General features: G+C 39.9%; 1 protein-coding gene across 4 annotated transcripts in view; it reads right to left on the bottom strand.

The window, feature by feature from the left end:
• pxk (PX domain containing serine/threonine kinase) overlaps window positions 1–22,240 on the bottom strand; it is a 70,546-nt gene extending 48,306 nt beyond the window's left edge. The window contains exons 1-6 of one of the 4 annotated variants that reach the window (XR_013885836.1): window positions 21,956–22,240; window positions 12,621–12,671; window positions 10,342–10,389; window positions 8,251–8,437; window positions 7,180–7,257; window positions 2,759–2,832 (exon numbers count right to left, since the gene is read on the bottom strand). Coding sequence is in view for 3 of the 4 variants with exons in the window: in XM_080182923.1 (XP_080039049.1) it covers window positions 2,759–2,832; window positions 7,180–7,257; window positions 8,251–8,437; window positions 10,342–10,389; window positions 12,621–12,671; window positions 21,956–22,057 (540 nt within the window). In the remaining variant the exon portion in view is untranslated. Of the gene's footprint in view, window positions 1–2,758; window positions 2,833–7,179; window positions 7,258–8,250; window positions 8,448–10,341; window positions 10,390–12,620; window positions 12,672–21,955 lie in introns of all 4 variants that reach the window. The other 3 variants (XM_080182923.1, XM_080182921.1, XM_080182924.1) reach the window with 3 other exon arrangements.
• Between the last annotated feature and the right edge of the window lie 1,876 nt (window positions 22,241–24,116).

Below are 24,116 nucleotides of genomic sequence, written 5' to 3'. Positions count from 1 at the left end.
AGAGGAGGTTTACTAGGCTGATACCGGAGTTGAGGGGGTTGAGCTATGAGGAGAGGTTGAATAAACTAGGCTTGTACTCGTTAGAGTTTAGAAGAATGAGGGGAGATCTCATTGAGACATACAAGATGATGAATGGGATGGATAGGATAGAGGTGGAGAGACTCTTCCCGCTCAGAAAGGACAGTAGGACTAGGGGGCACAGCCTCAAGATAAAGGGGGGGCGGTTTAGAACGGAGTTGAGGAGGAACTTCTTCACTCAAAGGGTGGTGAATCTCCGGAATTCTCTGCCTGTTGAAGTGGTGGAGGCTGCCTCGCTAAATATTTTTAAGACGCGGGTTGATGGGTTTTTGATAAGCGAGGGGGTTAAGGGTTATGGGGAGAGGGCGGGAATGTGGAACTGAGCCACGACAGATCAGCCATGATCTTATTGAATGGTGGGGCAGGCTCGAAGGGCTGGATGGCCTACTCCTGCTCCTATTTCTTATGTTCTTATGTCATCAACAAGTTCGGCAACCGTTCCTTAAACCAAATCAGTAATATAAATTGTAAACAATCGAGGTCCCAGCACTGATCCCTGTGCACACCACTCGTTACATTTTGCCAATGTGTAAAACTTTGCCTATTCTTTGTTTCCTGTTAGCCATCTTCCATCCATGTCAATGTTACCCCTATAACATAAGTTTTTATCTTCCGCAATAACCTTTGATGTGGCATTTTACCCAATGCCTTCTGGAAATCTGGAAGTACATCTATCAGTTACTTCCTCCAGAACTCCAAAGAGCTGACTAACTACTATTTCCCTTTCAGAAAACTACATGGATTCGGCCTGATGAGCTTATCCAAATATCCTGCTACAACTTCTTTAATGATTACTTCTAACATTTTCCCTGCAAGACGTTAAGCTAATTTCCAATCTTAACAGGATCCTCCCTGAATCTAGGGAGTTCTGGAAAATTAAAACCAATGTATCAACTATCGCACTAGAGATTTTTTTAAAGACCCTAGGATGATGTTCACCAGCACTCGGCCTCTTAACAGCCCGCAGTTCCAACAATTTACTCAGTACCACTTTTCTGATGACTGTAATCTTCCTGAGTTCTTTCCCCTCTTCCTTTTCCTAATTTGCAGCTGCTTCTGGGATGTCCCTTGTAGTCTCTATAGTGTAGACTGCTACAAAATCCCCGTTCAATTCATATGTTATCTCCTTGTTTTCCATTATCTAACCTCTAGACTCACGTTATATAGGACCAATGCTCACTTTGTTAACTGCTCTCTTTCGAAAATATTTATAGAAACTCTTTTTTTATATTTCTGGCTAGCTTTCTTTTATGCTTTAATTTTTCCCTCCTTACTAATGCTTTAGTCCTCCTTTGCTGTTCCTTATATTCTGTCCAATTTACCTGTCTTTGCACAATTATATGCTGTTTCTTTAACTTTGCAACTCTGCACCTGCTAGTATTCTCTCCACCCCCAAAGCCAGGAGTGATTCACTCCAGTGGGGTTTATGCCAACTCTCCACTAACAGGGAACAGGTGGCCAGCCCGCGCTGGAGGGAAGAGGTGCTACGGAGACCCCCCCCCCAGGAGGTCAGGGTAAGGGGGTACACCCTGTGTATTGCCAGTCTAGCACTGCCAGCTTGATCCCCTGGCACTGCCCAAGGGGCACCTTGGTACTGTCCACGTAGCATTCGGCAGTGTCAAGGGGAGCCTATTGGGGATGGTACCTATGGGGGGAGGAGGGTTATCCCACTGCCACTCTGCATAGGGATCACTGGAAGAGGGAGGGCAGGGAGTGATCAGGACTGCTGGATGGAGGGGCCTCATCGGTGCTGGTCTGGAGAGGTCAGCAATTGGGGAGTGGGAATCGTCAGGGCAATGACGCAAAGTTGCGAGGCTGGGCAGCAATTGGGAGGCCGGCAGTGCGGGGCTGTTGCGCATGCGCCAATTTTCGCTCTGACAGATCGGCACATACACCTGTGGCCTGCAGGAATAGGTCTTGCCTACTGATTTTCAACATGAATCTCGCTTAGAGTGTGGGAGATTCATTTTGAAAATCCTGCTGAAAAAACCAGGAGTTACTCCAGTTTTTACACAAATTCAGCACTTCGAATTTTTTTGAGAGAACTGTCCCCATTATCTTTAACCTTTCCAGCTAACCACAGTTGGTGGGTTCATCGCTTGGACTTTATCTTACTGGTGGAATATATCTATTCCACGCATTCTGAAATATCCCATTAAAAGTTTGCCATTGCATTCCTATTGACCCATCCCTTAACTTAATTTGCCAATTCACTTTAGCCAATTTGGCTTTCATACCGTCATAATTGTCCAATTTAAGTTGGGAAACATAGTCTCAGACCCACACCTCTCTCCCTCAAACTGAATGTAAAATTCAATCATATATTATGGTCACTGCTAAATAGGAGCACCTTCATTATGAGATAATTAATTACTCCCATCTCGTTGCACAATACCAGACCTAGTATAGCATGAAGACACATTTTGAATTGTTGGCTAATTATGCAATGAAACGCTTTGAAAAGTGAAAAACACAGGGAATATCAATCCACAACTTGCAACACTCTAGTTATTTTAAACAGAGGAGCTTTGCTAATGAACCCTATATGAACATTCAATTCAAACTCCAGTTCCTTTGCATGCTATGTTCAAGACGCTATTTCACCAAATAGGCTACAATGGAGTGAAATTAATAAAATTATCTTGAGTTCAGCATCTCAGTCATTTGAAATCAGACTTACCCAACTTAGTACTTGCCGTTCTTTGGGCTGATCCTTACTTTTTATTAAAAAATGCCGTTTTCTTAATCTCCAACCTTGGGAAAGAAAACAATGAATGCTTTAGATTTTCGCCTATTTGCTCTGATCGTTACCTGCAATAAATCATCTATAAATCTTTCATTAATGTTCATGAAAAGATTGGCATTATCATCTTGTCTACAGTACAATATATTTTAAAGTCAGCCATAATGCAAAAGTATCAAATTCCAAACCTTTCTTCAGAAATACAATATTTTCCAGAATTACATTCCATTAAAATTAATTCCATTCAATCTCATTGCAGACAAAAAAAGAAAGACACGGTAAGCCTAAAAAAAATTCAGGTTCAAACTGAGGGTACTTTACTAAAATTGATTTCTGGAGATCAACATATGCTCTTTGATATCAGACGATGGAGAGAATACCTGCAAAAACTATTTTCAAAGCCGAGCATAAATGCATATGTATTCAGCCAAGAATTGGTCAATACCAGTCAAAAGGTTCATACTAAAAGTCATTTGTACGTTTGGCATAGAAAGGATTGCCATCTGCTGAACCAGGGAAGATTTGCAATTTTGCTAATGTTACGCCGTTGTTTAAGAAGGGTGGCAGGCAAAGGGCAGGGAATTATAGGCCAGTTAGTTTAACCTCTGTTGCAGGTAAAATGTTAGAATCCGTAATCAAGGAGGAAATAGCAAGGCATCTTGAGGGGAATTGCTTGATAGAGCAGACGCAGCACGGTTTCGTTAAGGGGAAGTCATGTCTGACAAATTTTTTGGAGTTCTATGAGGATGTGTCTAGGGCGGTGGATAGAGGAGATCCGGTGGATGTGGTCTTTCTTGATTTTCAGAAGGCGTTTGACAAGGTACCTCACAAGAGGTTATTGCAGAAGGTAAGGGGGCATGGAGTTGGGGGTAGGGTGTTAGCATGGATAGAGGATTGGTTGTCAAATAGGAGGCAGCGAGTGGGGGTTAATGGGTGCTATTCGGATTGGCGGTTGGTGACTAGTGGAGTGCCCCAGAGGTTGGTGCTGGGGCCTCAGCTATTTACCATTTATATAGATGATCTGGAGGAGGGAGCCGAGTGTATGGTGTCGAAATTTGCTGATGACACCAAGATTGGTGGAACAGCAAATTGCGCGGAGGGTGTGGAGAATCTGCAGAAGGATCTAGATAGGCTGGGCGAATGGGCCAGGAACTGGCAAATAGAATTTAATGTTGGCAAGTGCGAGGTGGTCCACTTTGGTAGGAAGAATGGTAGGAAGGACTATTACTTACGTGGCGAAAAACTGCAGCAGGCGACGGTGCAGAGGCACCTAGGGGTCCTTGTGCATGAGTCGCAAAAACCCAGCCTGCAGGTGCAGCAGGTGGTCAGGAAGGCTAATGGGATGCTGGCCTTCATAGCGAGGGGGATTGAATATAGAAGTAGGGAGGTCTTGCTGCAGCTGTATAGGGCATTGGTGAGGCCGCAGCTGGAGTACTGTGTGCAGTTTTGGTCGCCGCACTTACGCAAGGATATTTTGGCCTTGGAGGGAGTGCAGAGGAGGTTTACTAGGCTGATACCGGAGTTGAGGGGGTTGAGCTATGAGGAGAGGCTGAATAAACTAGGCTTGTACTCGTTAGAGTTTAGAAGAATGAGGGGAGATCTCATTGAGACATACAAGATGATGAATGGGATGGATAGGATAGAGGTGGAGAGACTCTTCCCGCTCAGAAAGGACAGTAGGACTAGGGGGCACAGCCTCAAGATAAAGGGGGGGCGGTTTAGAACAGAGTTGAGGAGGAACTTCTTCACTCAAAGGGTGGTGAATCTCTGGAATTCTCTGCCCGTTGAAGTGGTGGAGGCTGCCTCGCTAAATATTTTTAAGTCGCGGGTTGATGGGTTTTTGATAAGCAAGGGGATTAAGGGTTATGGGGAGAGGGCGGGAATGTGGAACTGAGCCACGACAGATCAGCCATGATCTTATTGAATGGCGGGGCAGGCTCGAAGGGCTAGATGGACTACTCCTGCTCCTATTTCTTATGTTCTTATGTTTGAAATTCTCTTAAGATATTTAGAGCAACTGAAATGAAAATTAATTATGAAATTGTAATAAAAAGAGAATCTCCTATTAATCTTACGTAAATTCTTAAATTATACCCCTCATTATTCAGCTTTGGCAGGAGTTCAAGAACATAAGAAGTAGGAGCAGGAGTAGGCCATCTAGCCCTTCGAGCCTGCCCCGCCATTCAATAAGATCATGGCTGATCTGAGGTGGCTCAGTTCCACTTTCCCACTTTCTCCCCATAACCCTTAATTCCCTTGTCTACCAAAAACCTATCTACCCATGTCTTAAATATATTTAGCGAGGTAGCCTCCACCACTTCAACGGGCAGAGAATTCCAGAGAGTCACCACCCTTTGAGTGAAGAAGTTCCTCCTCAACTCTGTTCTAAACTGCACCCTCCCACCTATCTTGAGGCTGTGCCCTCTAGTCCTGTTGTCCTTTCTGAGCGGGAAGAATCTCTCTACCTCTACCCTATCCATCCCTTTCATTATCTTATACGTCTCTATAAGATCCCCCTTCATCCTTCCAAACTCCAACGGGTACAGACCCAGTCTATTTAGTCTCTCTTCATAGTTCAACCCCCTCATCTCCGGTATCAGCCTAGTGAACCTCCTCTGCACTCCCTCCAAGCCAAAATACCCTTTCGCAAGTGCGGCGACCAAAACTGCACACAGTACTCCAGCTGCGGCCTCAACAATGCCGTGTACAGTTGCAGCAAGACCTCCCTGCTTTTATATTCTATCCCCCTCGCTATCCCCCCAGCATCCCATTCACCTTCTTGATCACCTGCTGCACCTGCAGACTGGGTTTTTGCGACTCATGCACAAGGACCCCCAGGTCCCTCTGCACCATAGCATGCTGCAGCTTTTCGCCCTTTAAATAGTAATCCCTCCTACTATTATTCCTACCAAAGTGGATAACCTCACACTTGCTAACATTGTACTCCATCTGCCAGGTCCTCGCCCACTCGCTCAGCTTATCTAGATCCCTCTGCAGACTTTCCACACCCTCCGTACAATTTGCTTTTCCACTCATCTTCATGTCATCAGCAAATTTCATCACCCTACACTCAGCCCCCTCCACCAGATCATCTATATAAATGGTAAATAGCTGAGGCCCCAGCACCGATCCCTGCAGCACTCCACTAGTTACCAACTGCCAATCAGAATAGCACCCATTGATACCAACTCTCTGCCTCCTATTAGACAGCCAATCCTCTATCCATGCTAACACCTCACCCCCAACTCCATGCCCCCTAACCTTCTGAGGCAACCTTTTGTGCGGCACCTTATCAAACGCCTTTTGAAAATTGAGAAACACCACATCCACTGGTTCCCCTCTGTCTAATGCAAAACCTTCTTAATATTAATATCGATGGCTCTCTTGCATTGCTCACAAGCTGAAAGTTAAGTTGCATATCTCATCTGGCTAGCAGAATGAAAGTAAGTTTGAAACTTCGGGTGAAAATGGGTGGTGGAGAGATTTGCAGCCTATGGTAATGGGGCCAGATATTACGGGCAAAGTTGTTACAAGAAAGAAAACTTGGTTAAATAATATTAAATTTGAGAGTGGTGCATAGGTGACCTTAGAAGCAGAGTGCAGCCAGAAATGGTAATGCATGTGGGCTAGTCAATTCTAAGGCTTGTAGAAGTCCAAGTATCTGTACATGGTGTGTTTGTAAATAAGAATTGCAAATCTTTTCAGGTCATTACTATTCTATTTTATACCAAAGAGCATCCATTCACCTCACAATGTACATTTCACAAAACACTATTATTTTCATATTGGCTTGCTTTACCCTACAATGCATTGATTTTGAGGGAATCCAATTTGGAAAGAATATTCAAATTGGGCAGAAAGTTTTAGTATTAATAAATAACCAAAGCAGAAAATCACTTGAGAACAAAAGTTATAGATTTTATCTAAAAACTGACATACTGACGTACAATTCACAATTAACATTAAATTGATGCATGGAGTATAATAAGCACAAAAAACAAGACTAAAAAATAATAAATGGTGATGATTACCATCATCAGGGCTCATCTGCCTGAATGATGAGATAAAAGTTTCCTTTTTGCGGCTGTTAAGGTCCTACGTGAAACAAATTGGGGAAGTTTCAACCCACAACTATAATCAAAAAACTTACAACTCATTACTAGTCAGAGAGACTACAAGTGAAAAAAATACGTCACTGCAGCTGGGGAAATGAATATTGTCAGGAAAGAACAGATGCTGACACCAAATCTGTAAATCTATCTGGACATACTAGAAGCATCTATATTCCAAACCTTATCCCTCAATAATCAGAACTATTCACAAAAAAAATGCACAGACTACACTATAGATTTACTCACCAATTTCCTTTAGTGGTTCTACCACCTCCCAGTTGGGTTCAGAACGGAAGAACATAGATACCTGCTGTAAGGCGATTTCTGTTTAGTAAGTTAAAGAGAGAGAAATATGGACCGTAAGCTTTTGCACGTACATGCTCAATTCTGAACATTGATATCGATTCTTTATTCTTCAAACAGATAAATTAGCAACAAAAAATAACTTTAAAAAAATCTTCCAGTAATTACTCTGCCATACCTGACAGGAATATGGGATATGCAGTAATGAACAACTTTGATGTAATAGTCACTATTTGTGGAGACTTGGCACATTTTTGTAAACCTCTTGCTTGAATCATTCTTTCAGCTGCAAGAACCTGAAATACTTTCCTCTATTCAGTTTATGCCATTCAACTGTAAACAGTGGTTGCCCAACAATGAAAGGATAATTTTGATTGGATTGATGAAAATAATTTATGGAATCTCAGTACTGCTCTAGACAGAATATGTTTTAATAATTTCAAATGTGATCGTTAATGCGTATTGAACTTGCCAATCTCAGCTAGGATAACAGTGATGGGGCTACAATTGGACTCAGGTTCCCAATCTAGTTACTAGCCAAAGTTCTTGAACTTCTGATTGCTATTGAGAAACCTATTGGTGGCAGATGTGAGCAGATGATATGACAGCATTGCCCAAGGTTCAGACATAAAAGCTCTCAAGTTCAAACACAAAACATTGTCACTTGTACGAGGTATTGGTGACTGTTGCCATTTGCAAAAACCAAAGCCAGGATAAATCATCATCTTAACTATAGAAGCCCAAGAGGAGAAAACCTTAAATTGAAATAAGGAAAAAACTAAAAAAGTTGAAGCTTTAACTATTTTTAGTTGAATTTTAAAAAAGATGAACATTTATAAAGGTAATGTTGCTGTGCATGGGTTAATTAGTTGCTATTATGTTTTAAATGGCACTTTAAGAGCTTTGCTACAACAGAGTACATATTATTTTGTAGAAGATGCAATTTGCAATAACCGAGTTCATCATTAAACCAAACATCTGCAAAGCACAAAAGTCTGTTTCTGTGATACTGACCAGTGTAGTTAGATGAGTAGTTGATGGGATCAAGAAATTTTTTAACCAATTCACAGTTGGATAGCATATGATGTGTTGTGATGAAATTCAGATAATTCTGAAGTCCTCGTTGTCTTTCTGCTATGAATTCACGATCCATATTTCCAATGAGTTTTTTGGGAGGTAGAGGTAGGATCAGACCTGAGATCTGTAATAAACTCAAATTTAGTGTAACTGTAAGCATATTGATTACTTGAAATGTTCACTTTATTCTATGTTTATGATTTGTAAAACAAATTTAAATCTAATTTCACTTTGCTGTATGTTTTTCAACAGCTTATAACACAATGGTCTTTAAAAGCTCACATAAATAAGATTTTCACAATAGTATTATATCTCATGGAGTTTTCCATAGGGTGCACTAATGTTTATGAACTTTTAGATTAGCCACTTATAAAACAGGTCAGTTTGAATTTCTGTTAGACAACCAACAATCAAGTTGATTGGGAAACAAGGGGCAGATGCTTGTGAGAAACTATACTTAATGAATTTAAGGCCTCAATGGTGCCACTAAGTCTGGATTCAAATCTTTTTCTGCTTTGGACGCATAGTTAACAACATTTGAGTTCATTGGTTGACCTTCAATGACACCTGGGGTTGGGGGGGAGGGGGCACAAATTTTCCCACAGGAATTGTAGCTGGTGGGGAAATTCCTCAAGGTGGGATTTTCTGGTTTTGGGGCAAGTGCAGCCAGAAAATCCCATGCCTTATGTTTAAACAAACCATGTATTACTTTAATTGATCTGTACCAGAAGGAAATCCTTATTTTTTGATATTATGAAAGGAAGTGTTTTTAACTGAGTGGCTTCAGTATCTGTGGAGCTTGGGTTAAAATATGTTGACAAGAGAATGTGACTTTATTTATGACTGTTGTGCCTCAGTTTATGAGCCATAAAGCAGGGTTTGCAAAGATAGGATGATAGAATAACTTGCACCAATAAAAGAGATGACTATTTCCAAAAATAGGATCCCAGAATAAGAAGCTGTGAGGATAAAAGTTGGAGAATTACTTTTCGTGTTGGCACAGTTTGTACCATGGCTTCAATGGCATATTTATTCTGAGACAGAGATCATCATTACCTCTGAGACAAAAGAAAACAGATTTTTGCTGCACTGCCAGCATTCAAGCAATCCTTGCACCTTAAAGGCAAGATACTTACAGGCTGCCTCATCGCTTCTTGTCAAGTATATTCACATTTTAATAAGTTCTGCTTAATTCACAAATACTAGTCATCTGTACTTTGTTAGGTCAAGCACAATTGAGGACCGAAATGCTAGAAATTACAATTCAGATCTTAGAATTTTAATTAGAAGGATTTTATACTTGGAACCCTCAAGTTGTCACCTTGTCATGTCATTTACATTTTAATTACAACCTTGTCATTTCTAACCACTGTCGTTGCTGTAATTGATTAACATTCTCAACTTTATATTTTAGTAAGGGTTTTATATTAAGGTTTACCCTCCTTATGACTTTCAAAGTAAATTGCATATATTTGGTCAATGAAATGAACCAATCCTGAAAACAGAGTAACGTTAGAAAACTGGAGTATGTATACGAAACATCAGAAAAACTGTGAGCTGTTAAAAATAGTTTCTAAATCCATTATAGCCAGCTAGTAATTTATTTATTTCAAAACTAAACATTTCAAATAAGGCTTGAACATCAAAAGGCTGTTCTGACACAGCAGTAATGGCACTCTCTAATGTTGCACAGAAATTAGTGTTCAAAATATTCATAAGCAATTAAATCCTTAAGACAAAATAAGACTTCAAATGTTAGCTTTTGCAAAAATATTCATTCTGCAGCTTCAAGATAAGAAATTAATGTAAGCTTTATAACAATTTGGATTTCCATCCAATAAACTGTAATAACACCTTTTGAATGTCACATTCTAAATTTTACAAGTATTTTCTTTCCAAATTCTCACTAGTATTAAGATTTGTTTGCAAATATATTTTCTTAATAGGTCATCATTTTTTCAAATTCCACTAAACTGGTTTGCTTTTGCAGTACATTAAAAATAAAGACAAAAGCAATTGATGAGATACCTGTAAACTAGCATTCAGGACATCAAAGTCACTGTATCTTCGGATAATCTGCAAATAATCACAAAATATAAAATATATTTTTCACTATAAGTCAATATGTTTTCATTTCTAAAGTTTTGGAACAATAGTGTAGAGATATTTCATACTTAATTTAAAAACTATTAGGTTCAATAAATGATTGTTCGTTTGATTTTTTTAAAAAGGAAAAGCTACATTTAACCCAAATGATAAACAACTATGCTGGTGATGATATTCCTGGGAGTGAAAGTATTATCTAATGTAATATCTGCGGAGGAAATGGGTGAAGTAGTGGACTAATAGGGCAAAACTTATCCCTGACCAGTAAACATGCCAGCACAAAACTGCGCTCAATTTGGCACTATTTGGTATTCCGGTATTACAGCATGTTGACTGTGGGAAATGGAAGATGCCATACTGGGACAATAGGTGTTCATGAGACATAGGCATATTGTTACAGCAGAGCACTGTTTGATCCTGAAACTGATTGCTTTAAATGGGAGATTTTGCATTCCCAGCTTTAACATCCCTACCTTGATCACGATTTTTCTTAAAAACAAATCAATCATCCATGGTTAATTAACAATACTAGTTTTATTATGCAAAATATTATGGGCATATTTAAAAAGACATCTATACATGTCAAAACAGTTACATGTCTCTGACTTTCTAAACAAGACTGCTGTGCAAACTTTGCATAGTGGGAATTCTAGTCCTCTGAATTTCTGAGGGTATTTCCATCATATACCATCAGAAATGTACTTTCTTACTTTGAAAATGTCCCAGTATAGTAAAGGTTTTCCTTAGTTGAACTTCCCTCTTTTTAATCAAAACATATTGTGAAGAAATGTTGTGCAGTGCAGATGATATTTCAAATTCTACATCATGCAGTATGTGTGAAATTCTCAAAACTTACCTGCACGTCAAAATGGTGGAAGCATGTAAAATTTCTTAACAGTTTAGAATTACAAAGAGGCAAGGAGTATTAAGGGTCACTGAAAAGGCACTACTTTGGTTGCCACTTTCCACTTGTAAAATGTAAAGCTGATGGTTTAGTGTATAAAAACCAGCAGAGTTCTCTAGAAATTCTTCTTGTGGATGTATCTGCAGCAGGGGGTTGCTTTGTTCATAGAAAGAAACTGAATAACTTCAATTAAAACACATACCGATGTGTTATTAACTGTGGGCTAAATAAGCCTAATTTCCTAACACGTATTTTATATTGGGTAAGGAATGGTGGCATAGTGGGAACGTCACTGGAGTGGCAATCCGCTGTCCTTTGGGGACAGAGGTTCAAAGTGCACCACGGTAGCTGGTGGAATTTAAATACTTTTTTTTAAGAAAACTGAAATTGAAAAGTCTCAATAATGTAATCATAGAACTATCACTCATTGTCATTGAAAACGCATCTAGTTCACTAATGTCCTTTAGGGAAAGAAGTCTGCCATACTTCCCTGGTCTGGCCTACATACAATTCCAGACCTACAGCAAATGTGGTTGACTCTTAATTGCTCTCTGAAATGGCCTAGCAATCCACTCAGTTCAAGGACAATTACGGAGGGCAACAAATGTTGATCTTGTCAATGATACCTACATTCCATGAACGAACATAAAAACTACTAGGAAAGGCAATCTAATTAATTGAACCGGACTGAAACATTATTCTCACGTGCAGAAATATCATCATTTGTTTATTTCAAACTCTGTGCATCTGCAAAAGCCTATTTGCACAAAACATAACATTTGGTGACCATGTAATTACTGGAGTGTCATAAAAACCCATTTGGTTCATAAGTGTCATTGAGGGAAGGAAATCTGTCATTCTTACCCTGTTTGGCTTACATGTGGCTCCAGATCCACATATCTCTCTTAATTCTCAAATCTCTTTTGAAATTGCCCAGCAAGCCATTCAGCTGCAATACAGCATAATCACCACAGAAACTGCAGCAACTCAAGATGGCAGCTCACAAACATCTCAGGGCCAATCAGGAATGTACAATAAATGTTGGCCTTGCTAGCAACACTTCGTGAATGAAAAAAAGTCCAATCTCTTTTACCCATTTCCTTTCTTTAAGGGATTGTTAAGAGCAGCAGGTAGAAAGGCAAGGATTAAAATGGCGGAAGTGTTATTAGAGCAAGCTATGTCATTATTTAATTAATTAATTTAATTTCACAAAATGATAACAGATGATTTGTAGCCTTTTAAGTCCTGCACATGAAATAACATGATAAGTTAATAAAATTACACTGAAATAGTATACCTGCCAACTGTTTTCTGCTGAAACTCCACGTTGTACACGAATAATATATTCCTATAGAAATAAATGAGACACATAAATAAGAGCAAAGTCAGAACAGAATACCTCATAGTTTTAACCAATACGGCACAATGGCCTGAAACAATTTCAGTTCAGAATTATAGATTATTTTTAAAAATCAGCCTATTAATTAAAGGTACTCTGTGATGTAGTAATTAAAGGTATGCTGTGATGTAGTAATTAAGCAATAATAACAAGAGGTTACAAGTAGGTTACAAGTTTAAATTCCAATCTTTTGAGTTAGTTTGTTGACAGTTGGAAGTTACAATTGGCTTTTGGATCTAGGGAAAAGGAGACAATAAAAATAAGCCAGAGTTTTAGCTCCTCATCACTATCAAAACAAAAGAATTTCTGTATTTATAGTGCATCTTTCACAAGCTCAGGGCATCCCAAAGTGTTTAACAGCCAATTAAGTACTTGGTAAAGCAATCACTGTTGTAACACAGAAAATGGGAAAGCCAAAATTGGGCACAGCAAGAGGAACATGATGGTGCTTAGATAATTTGTGTTTGTGGTGTTTATTGAGAGATAAATGTTGGTCAGGTCATTGCTCTTCTTCAAGATAGTACCATGCAGTCTTCTCCAGCTACCAGACGAGGTCTTCTAGCTGATCCAGAAGATTGCACACCATTCCCTCTGTACTATAGTGGAGAGTCAGCCTAATTTTTTATGCCCAAGTCTTTGGAATGTTTCTTGAACCCACAATCTTTTGGCTCAAGCCATAGCTGAAACAAAACTGATGACATTAAAACACAAACACGGTTAGGCTAGGCTGTGTTATCCTTTGTGATTAAATGACCTACCAACAATCAGTATCCAATTTCACTTGGGAGTATGGTCATTTAGGTTAAACGCCAAAGCATCCATGGGACCATACCTCTGCAAATATCAGCCTCTTCAGCAAAGGAGGGAAAGAATGGGGTCTGAATTTTGCCTGCAAGACACTGGCCTGGTTTTTTGCTGAAGTAATGAGAGCAAAGCTGACTGCATCACCAACATTATGAAGCAAATCAGCTTCTAACATCTGCACCTACCCCGTCAAACAAAGAAATTAAGAAGCTGCTGCACAGTTTGCCCTGCTCAAGCTGCATCACACCAGTATCTTATCAACAGATTCAGGGTTAAAATCCATGAAGGTTGCAAGGTTGTGGTACTTACCCACTCAGCATGCCAAAAAAAGTTAAGGCTAATACATTCAGGGAAAGTTCATTTTTATCAGCATGATGTGTCTTAATTACTGCCTTCTTCAGAAAGGACAGCAGGACTAGAGGGCACAGCCTCAAGATAAGGGGGGGTGGGGGGGCAGTTTAGAAAGGAGTTGAGGAGGAACTTCTTCACTCAAAGGGTGGTGAATCTCTGCCCGTTGAAGTGGTAAAGGCTACCTTGCTAAATATATTTAAGTCACGGGTAGATAGGTTTTTGGTAGGCAAGGGAATTAAGGGTTATGGGGAGAAAGCGGGAAAGTGGAACTGAGCCACTTCAGATCAGCCATGATCTTACTGAATGGCGGGGCAGGCTCGAAGGGCTAGATGGCCTACTCCTGCTCCTACTTCTTATGTTCTTCTTTCTGGCCCTGAAAATATCATTTTACAAATGTGGTCTTGTTCCTTCAGAATTATTACAGGACATTTAAAAGTGGGTTTTCACTTTTTATCTCTTTTCTGTCTTGCTCAATCCTGGTTTTCTTTACCTGTCTGTTTTCTCTCTAAATTAAGTGTTCTAATCTATACCTCCTCGTTTAGACCAAAACTTCTTCAATCTGACTGGGTGAACAAAACGCTGCTACTGCATGTCTTGTTGAAATAAATTCTGGATTACCTGCAGCAACCATTAGTTGTCACTCAAAAACCCACAAAGATCTGTGTGAAGCTGTAAATATAATAAAAGGCAACCAACAGTCTTTCACTGCTCACTGCAAAATCAGGGCCATTCCATTTTAGAAAGATTGAATAATGTGTTATTTGTCAGCATTGAGCATCCTCAATATAGGGGTACCAACAGCAGATTTAAAATATAGTTGTATCTCAACACTGATTTAACAAGAAGCTTTATAAATGATCCTTTCTGTTGCATCACTATGGTTTTTCCATATCAGCTACTATAGCTTCACAGTATAAAGAAATCCATACCGTGGGCATGCATCTATTAAGAAGCAGGTGGAGATTATCCTTGCAAGCCTAATGTGAGATTCTTATTCCATCACTCTGGCCTGCATCAGGTCCCAATGCAAATGTAACTGATTTCTTAACTTACTAAAGAACTCAATCTCCCAACTGCACAGTGAACAATTAAGCATAGAACAATGTTGTGCTGTAAGCCAACAAGGTCAGAGTTAACAAATTAAGATTATTTTGTAAAAGACTGAGACAGAATGGACTACAATGCATTCACAGAAAACCAAGTGAGTAAATTGAACTTAATGGATCAATACTCCTTAAGAAAATATAGTCGAAAAGAAGTGTTCAAATACAATGCTTCAATAATCAATTTACCTTAAATAAAAGAATAATGTTGTATAACTCTAAAAAGACCTCCACTGGTTCAAGGATGATAAAGTAAATAACAAAAAGTTTGAACAATACAGTGGAGGCACTGATGTTAATATGAACATATCCAATAGGAAAGTTAGGTTATTTTGTGCATGAGGGAGATACTTGTAAAGATAGAGGGAACTTTTAGACTATCCCTGTCAATCCGCTGACCTCAGACGTCTTTCCACGCTCTACCTTTATAACTCCCAAAATAATAATTAAGCCCACAATGAAGTATATGACTAGCAAAAACGGCTGTGATTACAAAACACATTGAAAATTGTAACATTTTAAAATTAGACTCCTACTGTCTCCTACATTTCCGTTCCACACACCATATGAAAGCAATCTGAATGAATATACCACAATCATAATAACAGTACTCTTTTCACAGGACACTCCATCAGAGCAAATTCGTCCCTCCTCCCCACATAGTAGGTAAGAATATTCAACTTTACTGTGGTTCATCTGTATACCACAATTTTCTTTTGTCTCTTTGCCAATATCTCTTGTCCTCGCCTGATGTTCACAAGGGAGTTAAGAGTGAAATGAAGCAGAAAAAAAAACAGAAGTCAGGTTGATAACACAAATGTTGAATATAGAAAGTTCAGAAGGGAAGTGAGAAAGAAAATCAGAGCCAAAAAGGTGTATCAAAGAGATTATATTCTTGATATCTTTTATATATTTATTCTCAGTCATTTTTATATATATGACCAAGAAAATATATATAAGACTTGGGTAAGCAGCATACAATCTTAAAATTTGCAGATAACATAAAATTGGAAGTATTACGAACAGTGAGGAGGATAGTGATAGACTTCAAGAGGGTTGGTGGAAAGTACAGACATGTGGCAGTCGAAAAATTAATCGGAAAAGCGTTAAGCGATCCATTCTAGTAGGAATAGCGAAGATAGGAAATACAAGATAAAGGGTACAATTCAAAAGTGGATGCAGGAACAGAGAGATGTGGGGGTATATGTGCAAAACTCATTGGAAGTGTCAGGGCAGGTTCAGGATGTGGTTGAAAAAGCATAAAGGATCTGGTACAGGATACAAACACAAGGAATTAATTTTGAAACTTTATATAGCTTTGGTTTGGATTCAGCTGGAGTACTGGATCCAATTCTGGGCTCTGTGCTTAAAGAGGGAAGTGAATGCAGTAGAGAAGGTGCAGAAATGATTTACAAGAATGGTTCCAGGGACATAAAAACATAAAAAGTAGTGGAGGAGGGAGGCCATTCGTCCCTTTGAGCCTGCTCCGCCATTCATTATGACCATGGCTGATCATCCAACTCAATAATCTGATCCCACCTTCACCCCATTATGCTTTATTCCCCTTGGCATATGTGGTAGTGAATTCCACAGGCTGATCACTCTCTGAGTGAAGAAATTTCCCCTCATCTCGGTCCAAAACAGCCTATCCTGTATCCTTAGACTGTAACCCCCTGGTTCTAGACAACCCCACCATTGGGAATATCCTTCTTGCATCTACCCTTACTAGCGCTGTTAAAATTTTATAGGTCATTAATGAGAACCCCTTCGTTCTTCTGAACTCTAGAGGAACCAATATTTACAATGTACAAGATTTAAACTACAATCACTTTCATTTACCTTTAACATATTTGTGCAATTTCTGAACATTCAAATATTTTGGTTTAGTGAGGCAGTTTTGTTAAGTTTGCCTTGATAACTGGCTAGAAGCCTTTGTTAAGTTTGATAAGTGAGATTCACTGAAGATAAAACAGGGCATGTGATGTTCTCTCTCACTCAGATCATTTTACATGGTAACCCCCAAAAAACTTATCCTGGAAACATTTCAAAAGAAGGCTTTTTACTCTTATATGTAGCATTTTCTCTCAATATTCTTCTTGATTTTAGCATAAACACAAGCAATTGAATGAGAGTAAACAATCTAAGAGAAAAGGAAAAAAAAACACACACTGAATATAGAAACTGGGTAAACAGGAAACAAAATTCAACTGGCAGCTTGACAGATGATGATGCCCAGCAACAAAATCACATGGAACAACTGCCCTGATGACTCGGAGGTAAAATTATTCTACATTGAACAAATACTTTAAGCACCTTTAACACAGCAAAGCCTCCCAATGTGCATCACAGGGTGCACATTCAACAAAATATGATATCAAACCACATAAGGAAACAATAGGACAGGATTCGGTTGAGAAGTAGGTTTTAGAAAAGTTGCCTTCAAGGAGGAGAGGTAGAAAGACAGAGTGGTTAAGGGAGCGAATTCAGAATTTATGACCTAACACAAAATTTGAACACAAGCAAAAAAGACAAATGAACACATGTAGTGAAAAATATACCGCTGGGAGACAGAACACAGTTAAAAAAAGATCGCAAGGCATTACAAGAACACAAGTTTTCACTTGAAACTTGGGAGTGAAATACTCCTCAGCTCGCTTCAGGTTTTGAACACTACTTTCAAACAGGAACTTCAGAACCTTGTCCTGAGTTCCTGGGGATTCCTGTGGCAGTGGCATGCTGCACATAAAAGAACTGAATTGATTCTTATTAAAAATTTCAAATTTCATTTCCACAAAGGATATTTTTGTAATGATACCAATACATCAATAACCTTTGTTTTCAGAGACCAGTATTTCAGAAAACTCCCAGATGGTTCAAAATTGCAACTTGGCAGGTGGGGGTAAAGGAACATAAGAGATTACTAAATAAACTTAAAGGCCGGGTATCCGATCAATTTCACTTCAGAGAACAACGGGTGTACTTCATAGTCAGAAACCTCTAGTTCTACCTTGTACCCAAAGATAGATAGGAAACTGAAAATGACTGTGTCTGTTGAAGAAAATGGCCTCTTTCTATGTTGTAACCATGCTGGAATTCTTCCTCTTGTCTGAGTTATAAATAACTTTTAAAAGGAGGAAGTTCATTTTTAAACTTTTATCTGCAGCATAATATCAAAACCAAAATAATGCATACGACGAATACCTTGATTAATTTAGAGAAAGGTTAGAAACATTCGGTGGCAATGTAGCATGTTCTGCAGCAGCATAATTAAAAGGAGTCAGGAAGTTTCTCAATGGATGTGGCCACGAGAGTCTTGAAATCAAGAATGATTCACAACTTTTTAAATTCCAGTAGTCCAGCCAACAAATATGGTAATAGAAAAATTTAAAGTCTGGCCCAAAAAATAATTCAATTTGCTGTAATTCTTTGCCCTTACCATTCAAGTACAATTTCTGTAAAATAATGCCTTAAAAGTCTTACAACAGCAACATACGGGGGATTTGTAGCGTAGTGGTAGAGTCCCTTCCTATGAGCCAGAAGCTCGGGGTTCAAGGCCCATTCTGGGACTTAATGGCCATCGAAAGCCTGTTCATAACATGGGCAAACAGGTCAACTAGAAACCTGCAAAACATTCTCATATCCCACAATTCAATTTTTTGACATCAAACCTCATCCCTCCTTAGATGGACTGTATTTCATAGAGTCACAGTATGGTTACAATATAGGGTCAGCACATACAATGGCCTCCTATAAGAGCAACTCAACTCATCCTAATACTCTGCCCGCCTTTTGCCTGTTGCCCTATAAATCCTTTTCTTTCAGATAATTATCCAATTCCTTTTTTTTTAAAACTAAATTGAATTTGCCTCCATCATATTCTCAAGAAGTTCATTCTAGATCATAACCACTTGCAATGAAAAACATCTCTTCCTCATTATTTCCTCTGGTTCTTTTGTCAATCACTTTAGTGATATCCTCTGGTTCCTGAAATTTCTTTCGGAACGCTCGCTGCTCCTTCGTCAGGTAAGCAGCCACACATCTGACGACGAAGCAGTGAGTGCTCCAAAAGCTAGTGGCTCGTGCTACCAAATAAACCTGTTGGACTTTAACCTGGTTGTGAGACTTCTTACTGTGTTTACCCCAGTCCAATGTTGGCTTCTCCACATCCTAAACTTTCATCAGTTGGAACAGCGTCTGCTTAGGCATTCTGTCAGAATCCTCATGATTTTGAGCTCTCTTTAATCTCTTCTCAAGCTTCTCTTCTATAAGGAGAACAGTCCCTGCTTTGCCACATAACTGGTTCAGGGGATGAGAGATTTCATTCTTGTATATGTTTTCTGTATCCTCTCTAATGCTTTCATATCCTTCCCAGAATTAGACACTATTCCAGCTGAGGCTGAACCGGTGACTTATTAAGGTTTGCCATAACTTCTTCCTTGCTTTTGTTCTCCACATTTCTGTTTGTAAAGCCCAAGATTCCAAATGCCTCAATCACTTCCTCAACCTGCCTACCACCTTCAAAAATTTCTGTATGTATGCCCAAAATTCACAATGCTCCTGCAGCTCCCTTAGAATTGTATTCTTTGTTTTATATTGCTTATCCTTGTTATTCTTACCAAAATGTAGCACTTCACATTTTCCTGCATTAAATCTCATCTGCCACATGTCTGCCCAATTCATTAGCTTATGTCCTCTATAAATCTATGACACGAGGAAAATAAATTGCAGGGCTATGCAGATAGATCAGAAAAAAAATGATACTGCCTGGAAAGCTCTGCAAAGAGCAGTACGAACTTGATAGGCTGAATGACATCCTCATGTCATTATGCCTATTGTTATCCCCTTAAGTTCACAATACTTCCCAGTTTTGTCATCTGCAAATTTTGAACTTGCACACCTAAGCCTAGGTCACTTTATACAGATCAAGTACTGGCCCTAATACCAACCCATGGGTACCCCACTATACACCATCTTCCAATATGTAAAAATATTCATCATTACTTTTTCCTGCCACTTAACCAACTTCATATCAGCATCCAACACACTTAAGTGTAGATGCAGGTTCATGTTTGCAATTTACTTCAGTGAGGTAACAGTCTCAGCGTTGGGGACCGGTCACAGTCTACACAGTTATCAAGTCATCCTGGTCATTCTTACAAACTTCCTAGAGATCATTACAACAGCAACACTGACAGAAACATCTTAAAGCAGATCATTTGGCCATCCCAGCAGTGTGGTACATTGGAGCATGGGTGAATCAACGTTCAGAAAATGTGTGGTGGGGGGAGGGGGGGGGGGGGGTGCGAAATGGGAGGAAGGAGAAATCAAATACCTGAAGGTGTATCATGGTTTCGTTTTCTTAAACAAGTGTACAGAACATAGATTTACTGATAAATAGAAATAATTTTTTGAAAAGCCAGTTTAGCATTCAGGTTAGTAAAGTTTAAGTTTCAGAATAATTCTCCACACAAATAGAAAAAAGCCATCATGACGTTTATTTGATGTTTTTCATTCAGTCTAATTGATCAATGCCTGTTTAACTTTCATTTCTGCATCAGAATTGCACGTTGAAACAGAACAGATCGGAAATGCATTGAGCAATGATACCATGAATCATGTGATGCAGTGCTTAATGCTCCATTTTTGTGGTTTAAGAAAGGCATAAGAAACTGAATATTCACTGCAAAATAATGCAACACAGCAGTGACGTTTAATTCTGTACATCAACCTTTCAGTGAATTTTTAAGGTATTTCAGTACTCTTAGCACCCCGCATTGATTTTGGCTAAGTCTCCAAAACACACAAACCACTCCTACTGTTCCCAGCACACACATGAAACCTGATCCCATGTCGTTGGAAGCGTTGTCGGGGAAACGTAGATAAGAAGAAAGGGGCCGAGGAAAGATGTTTCTGGGCTCCAAAGGTAATGATTTCAGGGCAGGGAAAGCAAAGACGATTGGAGCCAAAAGAGGTCAGCGCCCCGACGAGCTGGACAACGAAGGAGAAGCGTTTTAGGAGTATGGTTGTGATTAATAGTATCAAAGATTGCCAGGCTGTTAAAAGGAATGAAGAGCAATGGTACAACACAGTCACAACATATGTCATTTAACTTTGATTAGAGTGTGGCAGAAACCTGGAGGAGTCGAGATGTAAAACCCCCAAGCACCTCTATACTTCAGCAGTGGTGTTTTTAGTGTGTGCAATACACTGAAATTATACACTCTTTATACAAACTAAGTTAACTATGACCACTCAACAGCTTTTTACATCCGTTTTAGCCAACAAGAAACAGATGACAAAAGTACAAATGTATGAATAAACACATTTCTTTTGGCATGGATATAGAATGAAGGAAGTGAGTTAAATGGTACCAGTTTGTGGAGGGGGTGGGGAACGGTGGGATGTTGTCAGCCTTTGGCAGCAGCAGGGTGGTTAGCACGGCTGCCTCACAGCACCAGAGACCCAGGTTCAACTCCCAGCTTGGGTCACTGTCTGTGTTGAGTTTGCACGTTCTCCCCACATCTGTGTGGGTTTCCTCCAGGTGCTCCAGTCCCAAAGACATGCTGGTCAGGTGCACTGGCCATGCTAAATTCTCCCTCAGTGTACCCGAACAGGCACCGGAGTGTAGCGACTCAGGGATTTTCACAGTAATTTCACTGCAGTGTTAATACAAGCCTACTTGTGACACTAATATATAAACTTTAACAATGCAGGGGTTGTGTAACACGGTTATCAGCAGTTAGTGATCAGGGAGGCTGAGAGGATTTCACAATTCTCCAGTTGACTAAAGGCAGGCTCTGCCTCGGTCTGTTCCCTGACTGACTGAGACCAGCCTGCCCGGCCCTGCGCCACCGCGCCTCCCCAACCGGCATCAGGCCGGACTCCCAGAGCGGGGCAGGGGCCGCGGCCTAGCCGCCGCCGCCGCCTCCTCCTCCTCCTCCTGTCCCCAGGGCCGGGGCGCCTCTCCACACTCACCGTGTGCGACTGTAGGTTTTGGCTGGCTTCGATCACACACGAAAGCTGCACCGTGTCGTCCAGCAGCACTTTGCCCGGGCTCTTCTTCTCCATGAACGCCATTGCAAGGCCGGCAGGGAAAGCCCGGCGGGCATGTGAGGGGCACAGCGACCGCCGCCTCCGAGCTGCTTCACCGGAGCCTCAAGCCGGCAGCCCGGCCGGCCGGCACGCACAGAGTCCGCGGGGTCCTACGCTCCACCGCCTGACACCCAGCGAGCCACTGCCAGAGCGCTGCTGACTCCTTCCAGTCGCTGCCAGAGCGCTGGAGCCTGGTGAACTGACACATGCACAGTGGCGAGTTGCCAAGTCACGCTGCTGAACTGCAGCAGTGACCCCAGGGTCAACTCTCTCTAGATAACTAAAAGTTACACCCGAAGTTACGCCCTCGGTCCGATCATATGCCCATTATGCTGGACTGTCAATGTGCTGTCAGCGTACTGTCGATCAGTAATAAATGCAAACGTCCGAAAGACGTTTTGGTTAGGTGCATTGGTCATGCTAAATTCTCCCTCAGTGTACCCCAACAGACGCCCGAGTGGGAGATTTTCACAGTAACTTTATTGCAGTGTTGATGTACGCCTACTTGTGACATTAATAAACTTTTTTAACAAGCATAAATCAGTTAAATAATCAGAACCAAACTAAGTACACCATACAATCTTTCAATAAATTTGAAAATTGATCTTCCCATACACCACACTATCATTCAAGCAGATTAAGTACAGCACAGCATATTTAAGAATACGAGAATGGGTTTTTAAAAAATCTTTTCAATGCTTAAATTAACTCATCCTGACTATATAATATATATTCGAAAGTGACAACAAAATAAAATGACAAATACATTAGAGAGAATCCATGGATGAATTAAGACTTAAGGGAGCAACTAAAGATGAGGAAAAAGCATACATTTAGTACATACTGAACAGGAGAGGAGCATGATAGGAGAGAATACAAGCCAATCAGAGAGAAGTAAAAAAAACCGGAAAAAGAGGAACCACAAAATTAGATTATCAAGGAACATAAAACAATAAATAAAGTTTATTTATTAGTCATAAGTAGGCTTACATTAACACTACAATAAAATGACTGTGAAATTCACCTAGTCACCACACTTCAGGTCAATGCACCTAACCAAGGAAGAAACCAGAGCACCCGAGTATACCCACACAGACATAAGGTGCAAACTCCTTACAGACAGTGACCCAAGCTGGAGAATTGAACCCGGGTCTCTGGCACTGTGAGGCAGCAATGCTAACCACTGAGCCACGATACCATATAAAATATTTTGTAGGCACGTGGGTAAAAAAAGAAAGCTGTGATGGGAGTAGGATCATTTGGGACAGACTGGATAATGCCACAGGGAGCAATATAGAGAGAATTATGAAATAATTACTTCATTTTGGTATTTACCAGGGAGCTAGAACAGGTAGACATGACATTGACCAATAAGATGAACAATGTGATAAATGCATTTAAAATTTAAAACAGGATGTATCATAAACTAAACAAACTCAAAGAGGATGACATTTTTAAGTTGAAGTTTATTTATTAGTGTCACAAGTAGGCTTACATTAACATTGCAATGAATTTACTGTGAAAAGCCACATCGGGCACCTGTTTGGATACACTGAGGGCAAGTTTAGCATGGCCAATGAACCTAACCAGCACATCTTTTGGACCATGGGAGGAAACCAGACCACCGAGAAGAAACACTTCTGGGTTTCTGGCTGTACTGGGAGAACATGTAGACTCCACACAGACAGTGACAAGTAGGAAAAATAATTGAATTCTTACTGTAGGAGAGCACTTAGAAATGATGAACATAATAATGATTAGTCATTATGGATTTTGAATAGCAAAGTCTTGCCTGACCAACTTTATTGAATATTTTGAAGAGATAACAGAGAGCAGAGATGGTGTTAATGCTGTAGATGTGCTTTATCAAGATTTTCAAAAGGCCTTCGATAAGGTTCTCTGTAATATACTAATTAATAAAGCTAGAGAATGTGAAATTCCAAACAAGTGGTAGAATGGATTGTTTTCTGGCTTCAAGACAGAAAGCAGAAAGTGGAAGTAAAGGGTAATTATTCAGAGTGGCAGAAGATTGGAAATGGTATTC

This window comes from Carcharhinus amblyrhynchos, chromosome 3 (genome assembly GCF_965287045.1).
Source record: "Carcharhinus amblyrhynchos chromosome 3, sCarAmb.v2.hapA, whole genome shotgun sequence".
NCBI classification, from domain to species: domain Eukaryota; kingdom Metazoa; phylum Chordata; class Chondrichthyes; order Carcharhiniformes; family Carcharhinidae; genus Carcharhinus; species Carcharhinus amblyrhynchos.
The sequence above is the reverse complement of the archived record's forward strand: the minus strand, read 5'-3'. Positions and strand labels throughout refer to the sequence as shown.